We start from the raw sequence: 20,362 nt of genomic DNA, 5'->3' as shown, positions 1-20,362 counted from the left end.
TTTATGTTTCACGATCTAGCCATTTTCCATCTCCAGGTGTTCTTTGAAAACTTGCCATCAGACACAGCTTTCTAAAATGCAAATCTCTCAGTCCTCTGTTTAAAATCCTTCAATAGCTCCCCTTTCTTCAAGGGATAAACTGCAAACACATTCAAGTGTTTGAAAAGTACTGTAATTTACTTCTCAGTGACTGAGGTTCCTCAATTATCTAGTCTCTGCGTTTCTCCTGCCATACCAGCCACTAGGACCTTTTTTTTCTGTCCGTTAGCTGTGTGACTATACTAACAATACATAAACACACATATTCTCCCTGAATGCAGGCCTTCACTCCTGGTTGTATTAAAGAATTCAGCTTAAGTGAGAGCTCCACTGGTGAGCCCTCCAGGATTCCCCCACAGCACCGTAATTACCCTTTGCACAGCTCTTATCGCACTGAAAGGTCAGACTGACCATCTCCTTTCCTACTACAAACCAACCTTACTCACCACTGAGTATAGCATAACAAGTCAGCCTGTAAATATTTCTCGCTTATGTAACTGAACAATAAGGACTATTAGCTAATGGGCTATTTAAAAAAAAAAAAAAGTTTACTGAAGTGTATCTTAGATGTCAAAAAGTTCACTCATTTCAAGTGTATGACAGTAACTTTACCAAATGGTATAACCACCAGCATCGATCAGTTTTAGAACATTTTCACACATACACCCCCGTAAGATCCCCCACGTCCATTTACCCTTAATCCTTGTGCCCACTTCTAGCCCCAGGCAACCCCTAATCTACTTTCCGCATCTACTGGTTTGCCTTTTCTGGACATATCATACAATTAGTAATCTCCTGTTTCTGGCTTCTTTTACCTAGATTAAAATTTCTGAGGTTTAGGGACTTCCCTGGTGGTCCAATGGTTAAGATTCTGTGCTCCCAGTTCCGGGGGGCTGGGTTTGATCCCTAGTCAGGGAACTAGATGCCACATGCCGCAAAGAAGATCCCACGTGCTGCAACTAAGACCCGGCACAGCCAAATAAAGAAATATTTTTTAAAAATTTCTGAGGTTTATCCATGAAGTAGATGTGTCAGTTTGCTTCTTTTTATGGCTGAACAATATGCCACTGTAGGAATATACTGTGTTCTGTCTATTCACCAGTCACTGGATATTTACATTGTTTCCAATTTTTGGCTAGAATATGAATAGTGCTGCTATGAACAACTGCTTGCAAGTTTGTGTATGGACATATGTTTTCATTTCTCCTGGGTAGATACCTAGGAGAGGAACTGCTAGGTTTTATGGTACTTTTATGTTTAAATTTTGAGACATCCACAAGCCATTTTCCAAAGAGCTACACGCTGTTCTGCGTCCCCCAGTAATGAGGGTTACTCCACGTCCTCACCAGCATCTGTAATTGTCTGTCTTATGTATAACAGCTGTTCTAGTGGGGGAGAAATGGTACCTCATTATGGCTTTAATCTGCATTTCCCTGATGATTAATGACATTGAGCATCTTTCATGTACCGATTAGCCAATTGTATATCTTCTCTGGTAAATGTCTGTTCATATATTTTATCCATTTTCTTTGGTTGGACTGTCTTCTTATTGAGTTTTAAGAGTTCTAGGAATTCCAAAAACAAGTCCTTTATAGGATACGTTCTGCAAGTATTTTCTCCCGGTCTGTTGTTTGTCTTTCACTTACTTAATAGTGTCTTTTGAAATGTACATGTTTTAAATACGATGAGGACAAACTTATCATTTCTTTTCTTTTATGGACTATGCCTTTGGTGTCTTATCTTAGATATCTTTGCTCAATCCACTGTACTGAAGATTTCCTTTTTTCTTCTGGAAATTTACTTTAGCTCTTAATTTTAAGAGTATAATCCATTTGAGCTAGCCTTTGTGTACAGTGTGAGGTAAGAATTATGCAAATGCAAATTAAACCAAACCACTACACATCTACTAGAGCCACCAGAATCGAGAACACCGACAGCACCGAATGCTGGCGAGGATGTGGAGCAGCAGGAACCCTCACTCACTGCTGGTGGGAACGCACACTGAAGTTACTGTGGAAGACAGTTTGGCGGTTTCTTATAAAACTAAACATACTCTTATCATAGGATCCAGCAATTGTGCTACTTGGTATTTACCCAAAGGAGGTGAAAACTTATGTCCACACAAAAACCTGCACGCAATCTCTACAGCAGCTTTATTCATAATTGCCAAAACTTAGAAGCAACCAAGATGTCCTTCAGTAGGTGAATGGATAAGTAAACTGTGGTGCAACTAGACAATGGAATATTATTCAGTGCTAAAAAGCAATGAGCTGTCAAGCCAGAAAAAGACACAGAGGAACCTTAAGTGCATATTACTAAGTGAAAGATGCCGATCTGAGAAGGCTACAGACTGTATGATTCCAATGTGGAAAAGACAAAACTACGGAGACAGTAAAAAGATCAGTGCTTGCCAGAAACTAGAGGGGAGGGAAGGATGAACAGGCTCTCACAGAGTTTTAGGACAGTGAAAATACTCTGTATGATACTATAATGGTGGATTCAAGTCATTATATATGTTAAACCCCACAGAATACACACTAATATAAACCATGGACTTTGATGATTATGACACGTCCATACAGTCTCACTGATACCAGTGAACACAACACGTTAGGGGGTGATGATGGTGGGGAGGCTGTGCCTGCGTGGGGTAGGAAGTGTACGGGAACTCTGTGCCTTCCGCTCCACGTTCTGAACCCAACACTGCTACAGAAAACAAAGCCTATCTAACAAAATAAAAAGGGTGACAGACCTGAATATGAAACATAAAACTATAGAATACACAGGAGAAAACCTTTATGACCTGGGGTTAGGCAAAGATTTCTTACCTAAACACAAGCACCTGAATTATAAAAGAAAAAACATTGTCAAACTGAACTTCAAAACCAGAACCTTCTGCTTTTCTTTTTTTAAATAAATAAATTTATTTATTTATTTTTGGCTGCGTTGGGTCTCCATTGCTGCGTGTGGGCTTTCTCTAGTTGCGGCGAGCGGGGGCTATTCTTCGTGGTGGTGCGCAGGCTTCTCACTGCGGTGGCTTCTCTTGTTGCAGAGCACAGGCTCTAGGCACGCAGGCTCAGTAGTTGTGGTGCAAGGGTTCTAAGAGCGCAGGCTCAGTAGTTGTGGCGCACGGCATTTGTTGCTCCGCGGCATGGGGGATCTTCCCAGACTAGGGATCGAACCCGTGTCCCCTGCACTGGCAGGCGGATTCTTAACCACTCACTGCGCCACCAAGGAAGTCCCCCTTCTGCTCTTTGCAAGACACTTTAGGAAGTCAGATTGGAAGAAAATATTTGCAAAGCACATGCCTAATGAAAGGCTTGTATCTAGAATGTATAAACAACTTTCATATTTCAATAACAATAAGCAACAATGTTTTAAAAGCCAGACACAAAAAGGCAAAATGTTATATGACTCCATTTATATGAAGTTGTGGAATAGTCAGAATTATGGAGACAGAAATTCGATCAGGAGCTGCCAAGGACCGGGTGTGGCGGAAGGAGACTGACTACATGAAGGCACCAGAGGGAACTCTGAGGGGTGATGGAAACAGTCTGCATCTTGACTGTGATGATGGTTGCATGACTATATGTATTTATCAAAATTCATAACTGTACCTAAAAAGGGTGAATTTCTTATTGTATATGTTATATATCTCAATAACCCTACTTAAAAAAAAAAAGAAAACTCAGTCCAATACATTTGAATGTTTCCTCTCCTTTCCTTCCCTCCCTCGCTTAGGACCTATAGTGAAAAAGGGCAGGCCCTCTCTTCTGCTACTAGTTCCGTTCCTCCCTTGTTAGGGGCGAGGTGGGGGGAGAGCCAGACCACACGCTGAGCACGTCACTGCAGGCCTCTGCTGGGTGTCTCCTCACTGCTCCTCTGGCTTCCCCTGGCAGGCATCACGTGTGGGTGTTATCAAATATTGGCTTTCTTAATGGCTGTGCGAGGGAGTTCTTCAGAAGACCCCTCAGGGGCCAACCCCAATGCACAAGTCACTATTGTGGAAGAACTGCTGTGTCTTGACTACACACCCTCCCACCCTCCCTAGCACCGCTCTGCTCTTCTGATTCCGGGTCACCTCAACCACTGGCCTGGGTCTCAGCACAATAGCTCAAGCCTGGGTCTCTCTGAAAGTATCTACCTGAGCGCAGGAAAGATCCACATGTCTCCAGGTGAGAACATGGGCTTCTCTGCCACGATGCTCACGCTCGACCCTGCCGTTTCTCTTCCTGATCCTCTTCACAAAGGTTCAGGAGGCACCTAAGCAGACACCCCACCTAGAATAAGACGCCAGTCTCCTTTTCTTAGAAGCACCCTCCATCTCCAGGAGCCATTCTTGTTGTTGTAGAATCCCTTACAGATGAAGGAAAAAGCCACTCTATTCCCACTAGACTAAAGACTCCAATTATTTTTCCTTCTCTTTTTACTGACCCATTAACAGGGAAAAGCTCCCAAGTCTATAGCCTAAGCAGATAATCAATGGGGAATGATATGCCAGTTTCCCTTCTTGTGAAGTGTTACATATGAAGTAAAAATAAAAGTTTACAGGTCCACTTACCCTACTTCATAAGATGCTAGGCCCTCTTTAACTAGCTGGTCATTAATACTGGTAGGAGTCATTCCAGGAGCACCATGAAAATCGAAAAGCTCAACTAAGAGCACATTGTCTTCCAGAATTTCTGTAAAACCATTAAGACTAGTTTGGGGAAAGAAACAAATATGTCCCAAAATATACTAAAGAGCAATTTTTAAAAACCTGAGAACTTAATTTCCTTCATTTTGCATAATGTCAGTCTCTCTCTAGGGGTAAAAGTAGCATTTTTCACACATAAAAGAACTGCCAATGTTAATAAAATTTTCATTTTAGGTTATTGTGTACTGTTCCATAATGAACCGAAAGCAGCTTAAAGCTTTTAGATCCAGAAAAAACATAGTGACATATACTTATTGAAGCAGCATTCTGTTGTGTTTTTAAACTGTTTTATTGGATTCTGCCAAATTCCAGAGGACAAAAGAAATGAATGAAAGTTAATTCAGGCCAGTGCTTATTTGCAAAGTTTTACAGCTTTTATAAGAATGGCACCAAACAACAACAACAAAAAAAAGCAGCACAAAGTTTAAAACAACAAAAACTCAACCCAGAGCATTAAGTGGAATTTTTCCCCGTCCTTCTGTTTTTAGGACAAACCATTAGGTCTATTTCTTAATCTAAACTGGGAGTTAGCTGAGGGTAAAGTTACACCTCGTGTGCCTATTTACTTATTTATAGTACATAGCATAGAGAACCTGCTCAATATGCATTTGAATAAACGACAGAGGAATTTCTTTAGGAAACACACAGTTCTATGCACTGAGATCGGTTTATGTCTATACTTCTATACAATAGTAGCTGGCAGGTGCTAAGAGAATGATGATTCCAAATAAAAAGATAACTCATTACCAGCAGTAACATCCTATATTACCTAGTTGTAAGAATACATGTTAGAAAGCTATTTTTCAAGAGCTTAAAAATCATTCTTCACTACTTTTTTAACAGATAAATTATCTAGAAACAAAAAGCTAGATAAATTATCTAGAAACAAAAAGCTAAGCAACTCTGAGCCTCAGTAAACTCTAATCTCCTCACTTTCCATCTTTTGTGTTCCCTTTAGTGCTTTGATTTCATACTGCCCATGCACAAGTTCTTTATTCCACAGGGCCAGCTTCCCATGGTGCTGTACCTTCACCATCTTCCCTGCTCTGCTCCTAATTAAAATTTAAATGTCTCTTGCTTTGTAAGGTAACAATGTATACTAATCTCATCACTGTGCAGGTTAATGGGGAAAGATGTTTTAGGTCTGGTGGGGCCTTCTGGCATTCCTTAAATCAAATTATCTAGGTTAAGATACACTACAACTTGTGTTTAGATATTATTGGTATAACAAGTAATTGAGAATGAAAAGGGGGGAGTCAAGAGAGAAACCCAGGAGGTCTTGTCTTCATGGGTTAACCTCGGGAGGAGACGTTAAAGGGAGAGCTAAAAACCAACAGAATAAAATACCAAAAGGAAAGCTGAGAAGCAGAATTAAAGCACATTAAAGTCAGCTCAAAATCAGTGGAGATTACTCAAGACTAAGAGGCCCTTAACTTACTGTTTATATCAGAGAATCCAGACATAAAAATTCTATAGACTAAGGGTACAATTTCTACCATCATATTCCTCTTCAACAGAGCTACTACGTCAGAACAATGTCTTATGTTAAAGTGAATAAATTAACACAAATATGCAATCATTTCTAGGTTATGTGGCCTTGAGCAATTGATCTTTAAGCTTCAATTCCCTTGTAAAACAGGCTAATAATCTCATGGTATTTTGGGTTTACTAGATGGGAGTATGATGAAAATAAAAAAAATGGATACAGTAAAAAGTACCTTTTGAAGTCCCTTAAGTCAACCCTAAGTAAACATGCTCATGTGTATCCTGCACTAGTACTTGTTAAGACCAACACAGCCACGTTGGTCACAGCTTTGGAAAAGATCAAAATCCCAGATAATAACAGCTTTCAAATCCCCCATCCAAATCCCTTGGGGCCAGACATGTTTCAGAATTCTTCAAATTGAGAAAAGCTATATAGAACATATATTGCTTATTTTGTAATACCCACAGCAATTCTGAGGCAGCAGCTCAGAAGCGAACATGACTATCCTGAAGTGGAATATATCTCACTGTAAAGAAGATCAATACAACATATAGCATTGTATCTTCATGTAAATTCAGATCAGATTTTGCCATTAAACTTGCTGGGTTACCAAACTGTGGGCTAGCGCTCAGCCTGTGTATCTCAGACCCAAACTGTTCCAAAAAAGAAGCAACTTTTTTTCAAAATATGCCGAGAGCCTATACTTAAACTTCCTCAAGTAGAATGAAACAAAAACAAAAAAACCTATTTACCAGTTATGTCCCATCTCCCCTCACTTTCTTGCAAATTATACCTTAGCATCCATCACTCCAAGATGAGGGACAGAGACCCAGGACAAAAGCAAAGAGAAACAAGAGAAGCTAACTCCTTGCTTTACGGCTTTCAAAGGGCCATGCTGAGGGTGACTTGATCTTTAATGGAAATTTTTGCCTCATGTACTGATTTTAGGCTCTAGAGCCTGCAGAAGATATTATTCCATTGTCCCCAGTTCTCAATAAATGTTCTCTCTCACTACTCATACTGATGACACATTGAATTTATTATATGATCTGACAAATGTTATATCATAATGTTAGTCTTATTTAAAATTATGATCATACAGCAACAAATAAAAATGGAAATAGCTTACTAATGACTGAACATGTCATAAACTTATCTTGAGTCTTTTCTTGAAATTTTTCTGTAGCTTTTTTTGACCACTGCAGTGTCCCTTTACATGGTTCAATATAGGCCAGCTTACATTTAATTGCCTGTGTCAAACAAAATTGCACCATTAAGAAAGTAAACTTAACTTAGTTATTTTAGAATTAAAATAAAGTGTTAAATGTGTACAAAACTAAACTTTGCATTTGAATTTAATACATATTTAGAAAACAAATAAATGTCCAAAGATGTCTCTAACAGTACTTTTATAAATGCAAACAGTTAATCAACAGAGTATGGGATTAAGAGGTACAAACTATTATGTATAAAATAAGCTACAAGGATATATTATACAGCACAGGGAATATAGTCAATATTTTACAATAACTATAAATGGAGTATAACTTTAAAAAATCATGAATCACTATATTGTACACTTGCAACATACATAATGTACATCAATTAAAAAATAAAATCCGTAATAACCTATTAAAAAAAATCCAAACCAAAAATGAAACAAACAACAAAAAAACAGAGTATTTTGTTGAATGAATTATTGTATACTCAGACAGTGGAAAAATAAGCATCCACTGAAAGAATTATGATACACTGTTAAATGAAAAATCAAGTTATAGGACTATATATAGTCTAATCCCATAATTTTTTTTTTTTTTTGCCATACGCGGGCCTCTCACTGCTGTGGCCTCTCCCGTTGCAGAGCACAGGCTCTGGACGCGCAGGCTCAGCGGCCATGGCTCATGGGCCCAGCCGCTCCGCGGCATGTGGGATCTTCCCAGACCAGGGCATGAACCTGTGTCCCCTGCATCGGCAGGCGGACTCTCAACCACTGCGCCACCAGGGAAGCCCTAATCCCATAATTCTTAAAAACACAGAAGATGTATCTTACAAGTATATATATCAAAAATATTGAATAATTCTGAGTGATTCCCCCCTCATTTTACTCATCCGTATTTTCAAATTTTTCCTGTATCATTTTACCCATTTTTAAATGAAAAATACTGCTTAATAACAATTCAAATACTAGGAGTATATGAATTAGGAAATAAACCTCCTTAAACTTATCTCTGGGGACTAGGATTCCAAGATAATGATAAGTTTTTTATTGATACTTATTCTTCCAGACTTCTCTCTTTCTCTGGCACACATTATATATACTTAAACATAAATGGGATCACAGTAAAATCATTTCTGTAATCAGTTTTTTTAACATAATATATCATATTCTTACTACCTTATACAGATATTTCAAAATAACACTAAAAGCTGCACACCAGTAAGTACTTATAAAGACACAAATATATACACATTTAGAATTAATGTTTATTTGTTAAGATACATATTATTTTTTAAACAGTAACCATAGAGACTCTTTTCTATAGCCCATGAATCAGAAATTATTTACAGAAAAAGTTAAAAGAACATTTCTACAGTGAAAATAACTTCTAAAAATACTTGCATATTTGTGCTAATATTCTAACCCTATGATTTATAATGAGTAGATTACCTTCTCTGCAGGATTCAGAAACTCATCCTTTATTTTACGCATTTCTTTAAGTGTTATTTTTGCTGTATTGCCAAAATCCACATATTTAACTTCAACTTCACGATGTCCAGGCAATCCTTCAAAAATTATGAAATTGGAAATCACAAACTTGGGAAAAAAAAGAATTATCTAGCAAGATTAAGACTGATCTACAATCAACTAGATTCGAACACTTTTATGTTCAACATACAAACTTAATATTATTTTAATGTAGAAAACATTTCTAATATGTGAACTTCACAAAATCAACCATAATGCACAGCTGTTCAGACTCGGTGAATGAGAAACTAACAATTTAAAGATATCTAGGGCTACCCTGGTGGCGCAGTAGTTGAGAGTCCGCCTGCCAATGCAGGGGACACGGGTTCGTGCTCCGGTCCGGGAAGATCCCACAGGCCGCGGAGCGGCTGGGCCCGTGAGCCATGGCCGCTGAGCCTGCGCGTCTGGAGCCTGTGCTCCGCAATGGGAGAGGCCACAACAGTGAGAGGCCCGCGTACCGCAAAAATAAAAAAAATAAAAAAGATATCTAAAGGACAAACAAAATCAGGATAACAGAACAGCCATCAAATGCTAGGTGTTATGTCCTAAAAGTTAAGAATTAGGTTTGGAGTTAGACACTTAAATGACATGTGACTCTGAGAACGCTAATTAATATCTCTAAGATACTACCCTGAGCAAGTTACTTTTTCTCTGTAGGCCTCATTATTTCACCTGTAAAGTGGGTGTACCAATAGAATCAAATCTTATTAAGACTCTTTTTGAGGACTCACCTATTTAAAATACTCTGCAAAGAACCAAGCATAAAAGAAGCACTTAATGTTTGTTAGTCAACATAGGTAATCAAACAAGGCAAAACACTTAATGATCAAGACACAGGTTCATTTGTATAATACCTAATTGTGAAATTTAAAAAAATTATCTGGGGATATTGTGAAAAATGAGCAGAAACAGACCTCTATGTGAAACTAGTTTTCATATTTTAAAGGATACCAAAGAAACCTCTGGAAGGTTTGAACACATCAGAGTTTGAATAAAGATCTACCATAAACTGACCTTTTTGTAAATACTCAGAATATGAAATATGACTGACTTTAGTCCCCTAAGCACACGTATGTACAATGCTACAAAACTTGTTGCCATTACTTTCAAATTTAAAAACTAATACAGTACATGTAATTTCAAAATGGAAAAAGTTTGGGCATTCTCTGCCCCTTGGTAGAAGTGAAAGCAGATGTAACAATACTGGCACTGCTCGAGATGGCACTCAAGCAGCTCAGGTACCTGAGAAGTCGTGTGTACCCTAAGAGTAAGGTAAAGAGGTGAGGGGACCTTGCCCTGTTTCCACTGGAATCCTCATGCAAGAAAGATAATCTCAAGTGTAACGACACCATTAGATTCTTACCATTCCTCAAGTCTCTGAATGCAGATGCGGTTTTAAACAAAAACAAACAAATGGATATGGGACTTAAAAGAACAGTTTTCCCCAAATTATCAATCATGTGTGAGTAGAATCGGGAGACATGGAAGGTCTCAAAATTTCCCTTCCATTTATTCTCTCTGAGGAAAATGCTCCACCAAAATATGGGAGTAAACCGAAAAGGTAAATGAGATCCAGAAAACAAGCAATCCAACTTAGGAAAACAAGTGAAATAAACTCCCAAAATAACAAGCCTAGGGGACAAGCAGTCTAATTGGAGCAAATAACAGGATGTTTTCACTGTTACGAAAAAAAAAAAAAAATCAAACCAGCATTATCTGAAAAGTCTAATCATGTGGAAAATTGTTTTAAACTATTAGGAAAATGTAGCCATAGGTTACTGGCCAAAAAGTTCTTTCGGTTTTTAAAGTAAAAATAAAAGACACATTTTTCATTTTCACCAAGCACTTCATTGAACAACATATTCACCCTTTTTGTTCCACTACCTTCTGCCATTTTTCAGGCAACTTCATAATTTGATCTTCCCAAAACTTATCTTTTTGAACAAAGAACTGTTCCAGGTGCCTTTTACAGTCTTCCAGGAGATGGAAATTTTTTCCATTAAGAGAATTTTGTGAAGACCGAAATAAATGGAAATCTCAAGGTGTAATGTCTGGTGAATACAGCGGATGAATCAGAACTTCCCAGCCAAGCTGTAACAGTTTTTGCCTGGTCATCAAAGAAACATGCAGTCTTGTGTTACCCTGATGGAAGAGTATGTGTTTTCTTTCTTTCTTTCTTTCTTTTTTTTTTTTTCTTGGCAGTACGCGGGCCTCTCACTGTTGTGGCCTCTCCTGTTGCGGAGCACAGGCTCCGGACACGCAGGCTCAGCGGCCATGGCTCAAGGGCCCAGCCGCTCCGTGGCATGTGGGATCTTCCCGGACCGGAGCACGAACCCGTGTCCCCTGCATTGGCAGGCGGACTCTCAACCACCGCGCCACCAGGGAAGCCCAGAGTATGTGTTTTCCGTTGACTAATTCTGGACGCTTTTCGTCGAGTGCTGCTTTCAGTTGGTCTAATTGGGAGCAGTACTTGTTGGAATTAATCGTTTGGTTTTCCGGAAGGAGCTCATGATAAGAGGATTCCCTTCCAATCCCACTATATACGCGACATCACCTTCTTTGGATGAAGACTGGCCTTTGGTGTGGTTGGTGGTGGTTCATTTTGCTTGCCCCACGATCTCTTCCGTTCCACATTATTGTACAGTAACCACTTTTCATCCTCCGTCACAATTTGTTTTAAAAATGGAATGTTTTTGTTACGTTTCAGTGGAGAATCGCATGAGGAAATACAGTCAAGAAGGTTTTTTTCGCTTAACTAACGTGGAACCCAAACATCAAAGCGATGAACGTAACCAAGCTGGTGCAAATGATTTTCAACCCTTGATTTGGATGTTTTGAGTATGTCAGCTACTCAAAAGCATCTCCAGCATGGTATGACATTGACTGTTCTCAATTAATGTCTCTATTTGATCGATATCAACTTCAACTGGTCTACCTGACAGTGGAGCATCGTCCAGAAAGAAATCTCCAGCATGAAACTTCGCAAACCACTTTTGACACGTTCTATCAGTCACTGCACCTTCTCCATACACTGCACAAATCTTTTTTTGCGTTTCAGTCGCGTTTTTACCTTTCTTGAAATAATAAAGCATAATATGCTAAAAATGTTGTTTTTCTCTTCCATCTTCAAAATTAAAATGGCTACACAAATTTCACCAATTTTGATGTTTCTTTTTAAATGCACGCTGATACGACAGCTGTCACAATACAATAAACAATACAATTGTTTCGAATGAAGTTAAAGACAACTAAGTGCTATGAGAGCCATCTTACGGGAGAAATGAACCTTTTGGCCACAACCCAATGAAAGAAAATGGAGTGAAAAACTGATGCAATTATTAACTCAGAATTAAACTATACTTTATGGAGTAGCACTGAAAATACCTGCATAGAATAAGAATATAACTAAAAATTTTGATATATCAATAACTATGTGGGGGGAGAGAGGGGACAAAAGAGCTACAAGAGATCTAAAATTCATATAACATAATTAATACCTAAGACTGAAGTACCTACAAAGTATTATATTATTTAGAAGAAACAACACAGATAAATAACAAAAAGTATTTGTCTTTTTGGAGAAGAGTGAAGTATGTGTCATTTACCACTATTTAACTTTCTCAATAAGGCAATGTTAGAAAAAAAAAAAAAATGGTGAAGTCCTAGTCAAATCGAATGAAATCTAAGGAGCCAGAGGTTCATCTATCAACACTATTGCTAGCTTTCTAAAGAGCAAAACTGTAAGATCAAATAATATCACTTCCATGATTTAATTTGTACTGACTCAAATGGTATCAATTTTTAAGCATAACACTTCCCTGAGGAAATAGTGTGCAATTTCCTACCAATAACTTTTGCTCGGTACCAAACTCCATCTTCAAATTTAGCTACACAGGCTTGATCTTGAACTGGACAGAGGATTTCAAGATTTTCTGCATCTTCATTTTTATAGAATTCCTCAATTGCCTTTAATACAAATAAAAAATCCAGGCTCTTTATCTAAGAAACAGAGTTAAAGCAGGGATTAAAGCACTGTAGTTTCATAGAAACTTAAAATTTAAGTGTTGCATGTTTATAGGCACTGCTCATAAAATTATGAAATATTAGAACTGAATTAGATATAAGCTGTCATGTAATTTATATCTGAAATATTTTGTTACAGAAGTAGTATATAAAATTAGCATATATAAACATAACAAAATTTTTAAAAATCACATTTTTCCAGATATCTAAAACGTATATGCTTCTAGGTATTTTTCTTTTTTTTTGGCTGCGCTGTGCAGCTTGCAGGATCTTAGTTCCCTGATCAGGGACTGAACCCAGGCCCAGAGCAGTGAAAGTGCTGAGTCCTAATCACTGGACCACCAGGGAACTCCCGCTCCTAGATCTTTTTCTAAGCACACTTTCCATACTTTTGTATGTACCAAAAATGAGACCATACCATACGTATAATTCGATAATCTGCATTTTTCTATCAATTCTCACTTTTTCTGCCTCAGTAAGTGTTCCTACTAGTACTTCTAGACCATATTAGATTTCCCTAACTGACCAAACCCAGTATCCAATCTAAGACTACATGTTATATTTGGTTACCTCAATAAGTCTTATAATTTAGTGTAGTGTTCTTTTTAAAATGACCCTGTCTTATTAAAGACAGTGTGCTATTTTTCTGCAGAATGCCCCATCTTCTGGATTTATGTGGTTATGTTTTCATCCTGTTATTTATCTTGTTCCGCCACCGAGCAGGGCCTATCCCTGGAATTTCTCCCAAACTGAGAGTTGTATCTACAAGTTTGATGGATTCAAGCCAAATCTTTTGGCTAGAATACGTCAAGTTGCAACAAATCAAGACACAATATTACTGACTCACTAAGGATATGCTAAGATTCACCTACAGAAAGGGCTTGTGATTCTCATCCCTTCATTATACAGTTACGTTTTTCCCTTGTGGTCACCAAGTAATTCATGTAGTACTACTCTGGCATTGTATGAACGTCCAATTTCCCATCAGCCATCCATCTAATGGTTTTAATGTGAATTGATAAATCTTCTTTAATAAATCAATCATTTCAGTAGAGTTTGTGAAATGACTGCATAATTGAATAGAGCTTTATCTTATTAAATGGGACTATTTGGTTACTTTAAAACCTGATGTTCTTATACTACTTAAAACACAGCTCCTAAAACAAAACCAAGGATGAATGTTTATTTTTCCAAATACCAATTCTTAAGATGAAAAATATTTTAAAATCCATCTCAAATGGTCAAAAAATGAAGTTTTTCTCTTTTGTGGGTATAATAATGCAAGTGGAAATTTTCTGAATCTTTTGTTATTTCATATAAATTATTTTCACAACACTTTAAACCTTTCTTTTTTTTTTTCCACAGTACATTGTTGTGATTGTTCTATTTTATTGTTGGTTATTGTTGTTAATCTCTTGCTGTGCCTAATTTATAAATTAAACTGTATCTTAGGTATACATGTATAGGAAAAAACATCATATATACAGGGTTCAGTACTGCCCACAGTTTCAGGCGTCCACTGGGAGTCTTGTATCCCCTGCAGACAAGGGGGGACCACTATATGTGATGGAGGAAATGGACGGAGGTCTGGATGCACAGACTGTAAACCTTTATTTCTAAGTAGGTATTATTCATATTCTTCCATTAACAGATTACCCAAATGGAACACTGGAAAATTCAACAGAGAAATGACATCAGCAAAACAGCAGACTCTGAAGCTCCAAGCTCTTGTGTCCCCACAGAAACACTGAAAAAATGAGAAACCATCTGAACCAACTTTGCTAGAGCTCTGGGAAACAAAGGCTTACAGCACCCAAGCAAACACCCAATCAAGCTTTCAACATTCAAGGAAATCAACATAAACATTTGCTGAACACGAGCTAAAAGAACAGAGAGACTTCAGTGATCACATACTAGGAATAGTATTTGTAAGAATAGTTTGAAAAAGTCTCAAAATAAACCAACTACTAGTCTTCAACAATTTTAAAAAATCCAGGATGTGTGTGGCGGGTGATCTTTCAGAGTTCTGTAATAGTCAATGCCCAATTTTCAACAAGAAATCAGAAGGCATACAAAGAAACAGGAAAACATGGCTCATTCCAAGGAACAAAATAAACAGACAGAAATCAGCCCTTAGGAAGCCCAGATAATGGATTTACTAGACAAAGACTTTAGAACAACTGTCTTAAATATGCTCAAAGAGCTAAAGGAAAACATGGACAAAGAACTAGAGAAAACCAGGAAAACAATAAAGGATTAAAATGAAAGTATCAACAAAGAGACAGTAATTATAAAAAGGAATCAAATTCTGGAGCTGAAAAGTACTATAACTGAAACAAAAAATATTCTGGAGGGGTTCAATAGCAGATTTGATCAGGCAGAAGAGTCAGTGAACTTGAATATAGGACAACTGAAATAGTGAGGAACAGAAAGAAGAAAGAATTAAGTGAACAGAGCCCAAAGTATTTGTCAGATATTAATCACACCAATATATGCATTATGGGAGTCCCAGAAAGAGAAGAGAGAAAGAAAGGAGCAGAAAGAGTATCTGAAGAAATAATGACCAAAAACTTCCCAAATTTGATGAAATACACAAATCTACAAATCCAAGCAATATTATGGGTTGATTTGTGTCTCCTCCAAAAAGATATGTTGGAGTTGTAATCCCCAGAACCTCAAAACATGACCTTATTTGGAGATACGGTATTTATCAAGTTAAAATGAGGTCGTTAAAGTAGGCCTTAATCCAATGTGATTGGTGTCCTTATTAAAAGGGGTAAATTTGGGCACAAAGACACATACACAGGAGAATGCATGTAAAGATGAAGGCAGAAACTGGAGTGAGGCAGAAGCCACTGAACACCAAATTTTCCAGCTAACCACCAGAAGCTAGGGAAAAAGGCATGGAATAGATTCTCACTCACAACCTTCAGAAGGAACCAACACTACTAACAACTTGATCTCACACTTCTAGATTCCAGAATTGTGAGACAATAAATTTATGTTGTTTAAGCCACTTAACTTGTGGAACTTTCTTATGGCACCCCTAAGAAATGAATACAGATTTTGGAATAGGAAAGTAGTGTGCTGTTGTAATAAATACCTAACATATGAGAGAAGCTTTGAAATTGGGTAATGAATAGAAAGAAAAGGAAGAATTATGCGGTACTTGAATGAAAATAACCAGATTGCTTTGGAAAGATTACTGGCAGAAATATGGATGTTAAAGGTGCTTCTGGTGAGGTTTCAGACAGAAATGAGGAATACGATACTGAAAACTGGAGGAAAGGCAATCCTTGTTACACAGTGGTAGAGAGCTTGGTTGAATTATGTTCTACTGAGTGAAAAGTTGAACTTGGATATTTAGCTGAGGACACTGCTAAGCAAAGTGTCAAAGTGCCAGCCAGGTTTCTCCTTGCTGCTTATAATAAAATGTGAGAGGACAGACATAAATTGAAGAATAAATTGTTAAACATAAAGGAAGCAGAATCTGAAGATTTAGAAAATTCTCAGCCTATATGTATTTCAAAAAATGAGAAAGCAAGCTCTGGAGTGAACACCAAGGGCATGGCTGGACAGTGTCTGCTCAAGAGATTATGGGTAGGGCTTCCCCGGTGGCACAGTGGTTGGGAGTCCACCTGCCGATGCGGGGGATGCGGGTTCATGCCCCAGTCTGGGAGGATCCCACATGCCGCTGGGCGGCTGGGCCCATGGGCCATGGCCGCTGAGCCTGCGCGTCCGGAGCCTGTGCTACACAATGGGAGAGGCCGCAGTGGTGGGAGGCCCACGTACAGCAAAAAAAAAAAAAAAAAAAAAAAAAAAAGAGATTATGGGTATACGACTTGTGGATCTAATCATTCGTCTCAGCAGAAACAATGCCAGCGTGAACTGAAGGGGACAGAGGTGAGAGGAAATGAAGGGGGGCCGGTGGGCTTGTGGGATTCTATAGGCAGGAAGTGAGCTGATAGAGCTATTCAGTTATGAACTTATGTTTCAAGAAAAGGGAAGACTGATCCTGAAGGAGATTCAGAGGCTAGTGTGTCTGCAACTGCTACTCAGGCCCAGAGGGCACAGACCTGAGAGGCAGGGCTGGTTCCTCCTCTGTTCCAGGGATGGGGCCTCCTCCTGGGTTCCAGAGGGTTAGGATAAATCCTCAATTCCAATGGGTGAGGTTGCTGCCATGACTGAAGGGGTAGGGCCACCACCCTAGTGGGACTGGAGGACAGAGCATCCAGCCAATGAGGATTATTCTCAAGCCGTAAGAATCTAATGGAATTTTCCCTGCTAGGTTTTAGACTTACTGTCTAGTCTCACAGATTCAGAGACAGAGAGGAGTTCTGCCTCAGCTTGAGTTAAACAATTCTTACCTATACCTGATTCAGATAATCAGGGATTCAGTGATTTTATATGAGATTCTGGATTTAGATTTGATGCTAGAATGATTAAGATTTTTTGGAATGTTGGGATGGGGTTATTGCATGTGGGGAGGAAATTTTTGATACAGCAGAAAGTGGACTGCTTATGGGTTGAATTGTGTCCTCCCCCCCAAATATGTTGAAGTTCTAACCCCCCCAGTACCTCAGCATGTGTCCTTATTTGGAGATAGGGTTTTACCTTGATAGGTATTATCAAGTTAAAGTCTTAGGCGGGACCTAATTCAACATGACTGTTGTCTGTATTAAAAAACTGAGACAGACAAGTACACAGAGAGAGTGCCATGTGAAGGAAGCAGAGACTGGGATGACGCAGCAGAAGCCAATGAGTGCTAAAGACTGCCGGCAAACCACCAAATCTAGGGGAGAGACATGGAACAGATCACAGACCTCACCCTCCCAGAGCACAGAAGGAACCAACTCTGCCAACACCTTGACCTTGAACTTGCAGACTCCAGAACTGTGAGAAAATAAATTTCTGCTTTTTTAAACTACCTACTATATGGCACTTTTTGCACGAGGGGGGTGGGAGTGGGCATGCCACACAGCTTGTGGGATCTTAGTTCCCTGACCACAGATTGAACCTGGCTCCTGGCAGTGAAAGCGCAGAGTTCTAACCACTGTACTGCCAGGCAATTCCCTGTGGCACTTCGTTATAGCTGCCCTAGAAAGTTACTATACTCAAAAAACGCAAAGTAGGATAAATTCAAAGAGAGACACACTAGATGCATGATAAACAAACTGTCAACAGCCAAAGACAAAGTGAGAGTTGTGAAAGCAGCAAGAGAGAAGTGACTTGTCATATATAAGGGATCATCAATAAGATTATCATCTGACTTCTCATCAGAAATCCTGGAGGTCAGAAGATAATATTAAACTGCTGAAAGAAAAAAAGCATTAACTGAGAATTACAGATCCAGCAAAACTATCCTTCAAAAGACAGGAAGAAATAAGCTATTCACAGATAAACAAGAGGTGAGGAAGTTCACTAACACCAGACCTGTCTTATAAACAATGCTAAAGGGAGTCATTCAGGAGGAAATGAAAGGTGCTAGAGTGTAACCCAGAGCCACATTAAAATGTAAAGATCTGTGGTTAACATAAATACGTGGACAAATATGAAAGCCAATATTATTAACTTTAGTTTGTAATTCCACTTTTATTTTCTACAGGATTTAAAAGATAAATGCATAAAAATAATTATAAATCTACATTATTGAGCACACAATGTACAAAGATTTATTTCTGAGATCAATAATATAAAAGGAGAATGGAGTTATACACGAGTAGGGTTTTGTTCAATTAAAGTTGGTAACAATTTGTATTAACCTCTGTCACTTTAGGATGTTATATGTAATCCCCATGGTAACAATAGATAAATATATAGATACACAAAAGGAAATAAGAAGGGAACCAAAACATGATGCTACAGTATTTCCACACCCATGTTCATTGCAGCATCATTCACAATAATCAAGAGGTAGAAGCAAACCAAATGTCCATCAATGGATGAATGAATTAATAAAATGTGGTATATACATACAATGGAATATTAGTCAGCCTTAAAGAAGTTAAGTCCTGTCACATGCTACAACATAGGGCATTATGCTAAGTGAAAAAAGCCAGTGCCAAAAGGACAAATACAGGTATCCCTGCTATCTGAAAGTGGAGTGTTCCTATGAAATCTTTTGTAAGCCAAAATGCAGTAGGGCTTCCCTGGTGGCGCAGTGGTTGAGAGTCCGCCTGCCGATGCAGGGGACACGGGTTCGTGCCCCGGTCCGGGAAGATCCCACATGCCGCGGAGCGGCTGCGCCCGTGAGCCATGGCCGCTGAGCCTGTGCGTCCGGAGCCTGTTGCTCCGCAATGGGAGAGGCCACAACAGTGAGAGGCCCGCGTACCGCCAAAAAAAAAAAAAAAAAAAAAAAAAGTAGTAGTAACCAAAAATTCTCTTCAGATTTCTTCAGTTAGTAAAAACAGATACTAACACAGGTCTTTCAGAAAAGCGAAGCTGGTGTAAAGCGAACTTTCGAAAAGCAGGGTAAAGCTGTACTGTATGATTCCACTTACATAAAGTATCTAAATAGCCAAATTCATAGAAAAAGAAAGTAGAATTGTAGTTGTCAGTGGTTGAGGGTAGAATGAAATACGGAGTTACTGTTCAAGGGGCACTGAGTTTCAGTTTTGCAAGATGAACAGATTCTAGAGATCTGTTGTACAACAACATGAATATAGTGAACACTACTGAATATACATCTTAAAGTGGTTAAGAGGGCAAATTTTGTATGTGAAGGACTGACAGATTTTCTTCTAAGAACAGTAACAGGACAGGATGCATGCTTTTGCCACTGCTATTTAATATATTATTTTAAGTTCTAGCCAGAGTAATTAGGCAAAAAAAGATAGAAAAGCCAAACAAATTGACAAAGAGTAGGAAAATGATCTCTTTTTGCAGATGACATGACCTTACAGGTAGAAAACCCTAAGATGCCACAAAAATACTAGTAGGTCTAATAAATGAATTCGGCAAAGATGTAGGATACAAAATGAACCCACAAAAAAATCAGATGCATTTCTACAAAATAACAATGAACAGTCTGAAAAGGAAATCAAGAAAACAATTCATTTTACAATAGAATAAAAAGAATATACTCAGGAATAAACATAATCGAGGATGCTACAGACGTGTACACTTGTTGTACACTACACAACACTGCTGAAATGAATGAAGACAAAATAAAGATGCAAAGATCTCCCATGTTCATGAACTGAAAGATTTAATATTGTTAAGATGTCAGCACCCAAAGCAATCTACAATTCAAAGCCATCCCTATCAAAATCCCAACGATGTTTCATGTAGAATGGAAAAACGCATCTGAAAAGTCACATGGAATCTCAAGGGACCCCAAACTTCCAAAACAAACTTGAAAAAGAACAAAGTT

At 38.4% G+C, this 20,362-nt stretch overlaps 1 protein-coding gene across 1 annotated transcript in view; it reads right to left on the bottom strand.

Moving 5' to 3' along the window:
- RNF17 (ring finger protein 17) overlaps positions 1-20,362 on the bottom strand; it is a 110,721-nt gene that overhangs the window by 44,971 nt on the left and 45,388 nt on the right. The window contains exons 17-20 of the mRNA XM_079902703.1: positions 12,813-12,966; positions 8,890-9,005; positions 7,351-7,471; positions 4,601-4,721 (exon numbers count right to left, since the gene is read on the bottom strand). Of these exons, the coding sequence (XP_079758829.1) occupies positions 4,601-4,721; positions 7,351-7,471; positions 8,890-9,005; positions 12,813-12,966 (512 nt within the window). The remainder of the gene's footprint in view (positions 1-4,600; positions 4,722-7,350; positions 7,472-8,889; positions 9,006-12,812; positions 12,967-20,362) is intronic.

The sequence above is a fragment of the Stenella coeruleoalba genome (genome assembly GCF_951394435.1).
Source record: "Stenella coeruleoalba genome assembly, chromosome: 18".
NCBI classification, from domain to species: Eukaryota; Metazoa; Chordata; class Mammalia; order Artiodactyla; family Delphinidae; genus Stenella; species Stenella coeruleoalba.
The sequence above is the reverse complement of the archived record's forward strand: the minus strand, read 5'-3'. Positions and strand labels throughout refer to the sequence as shown.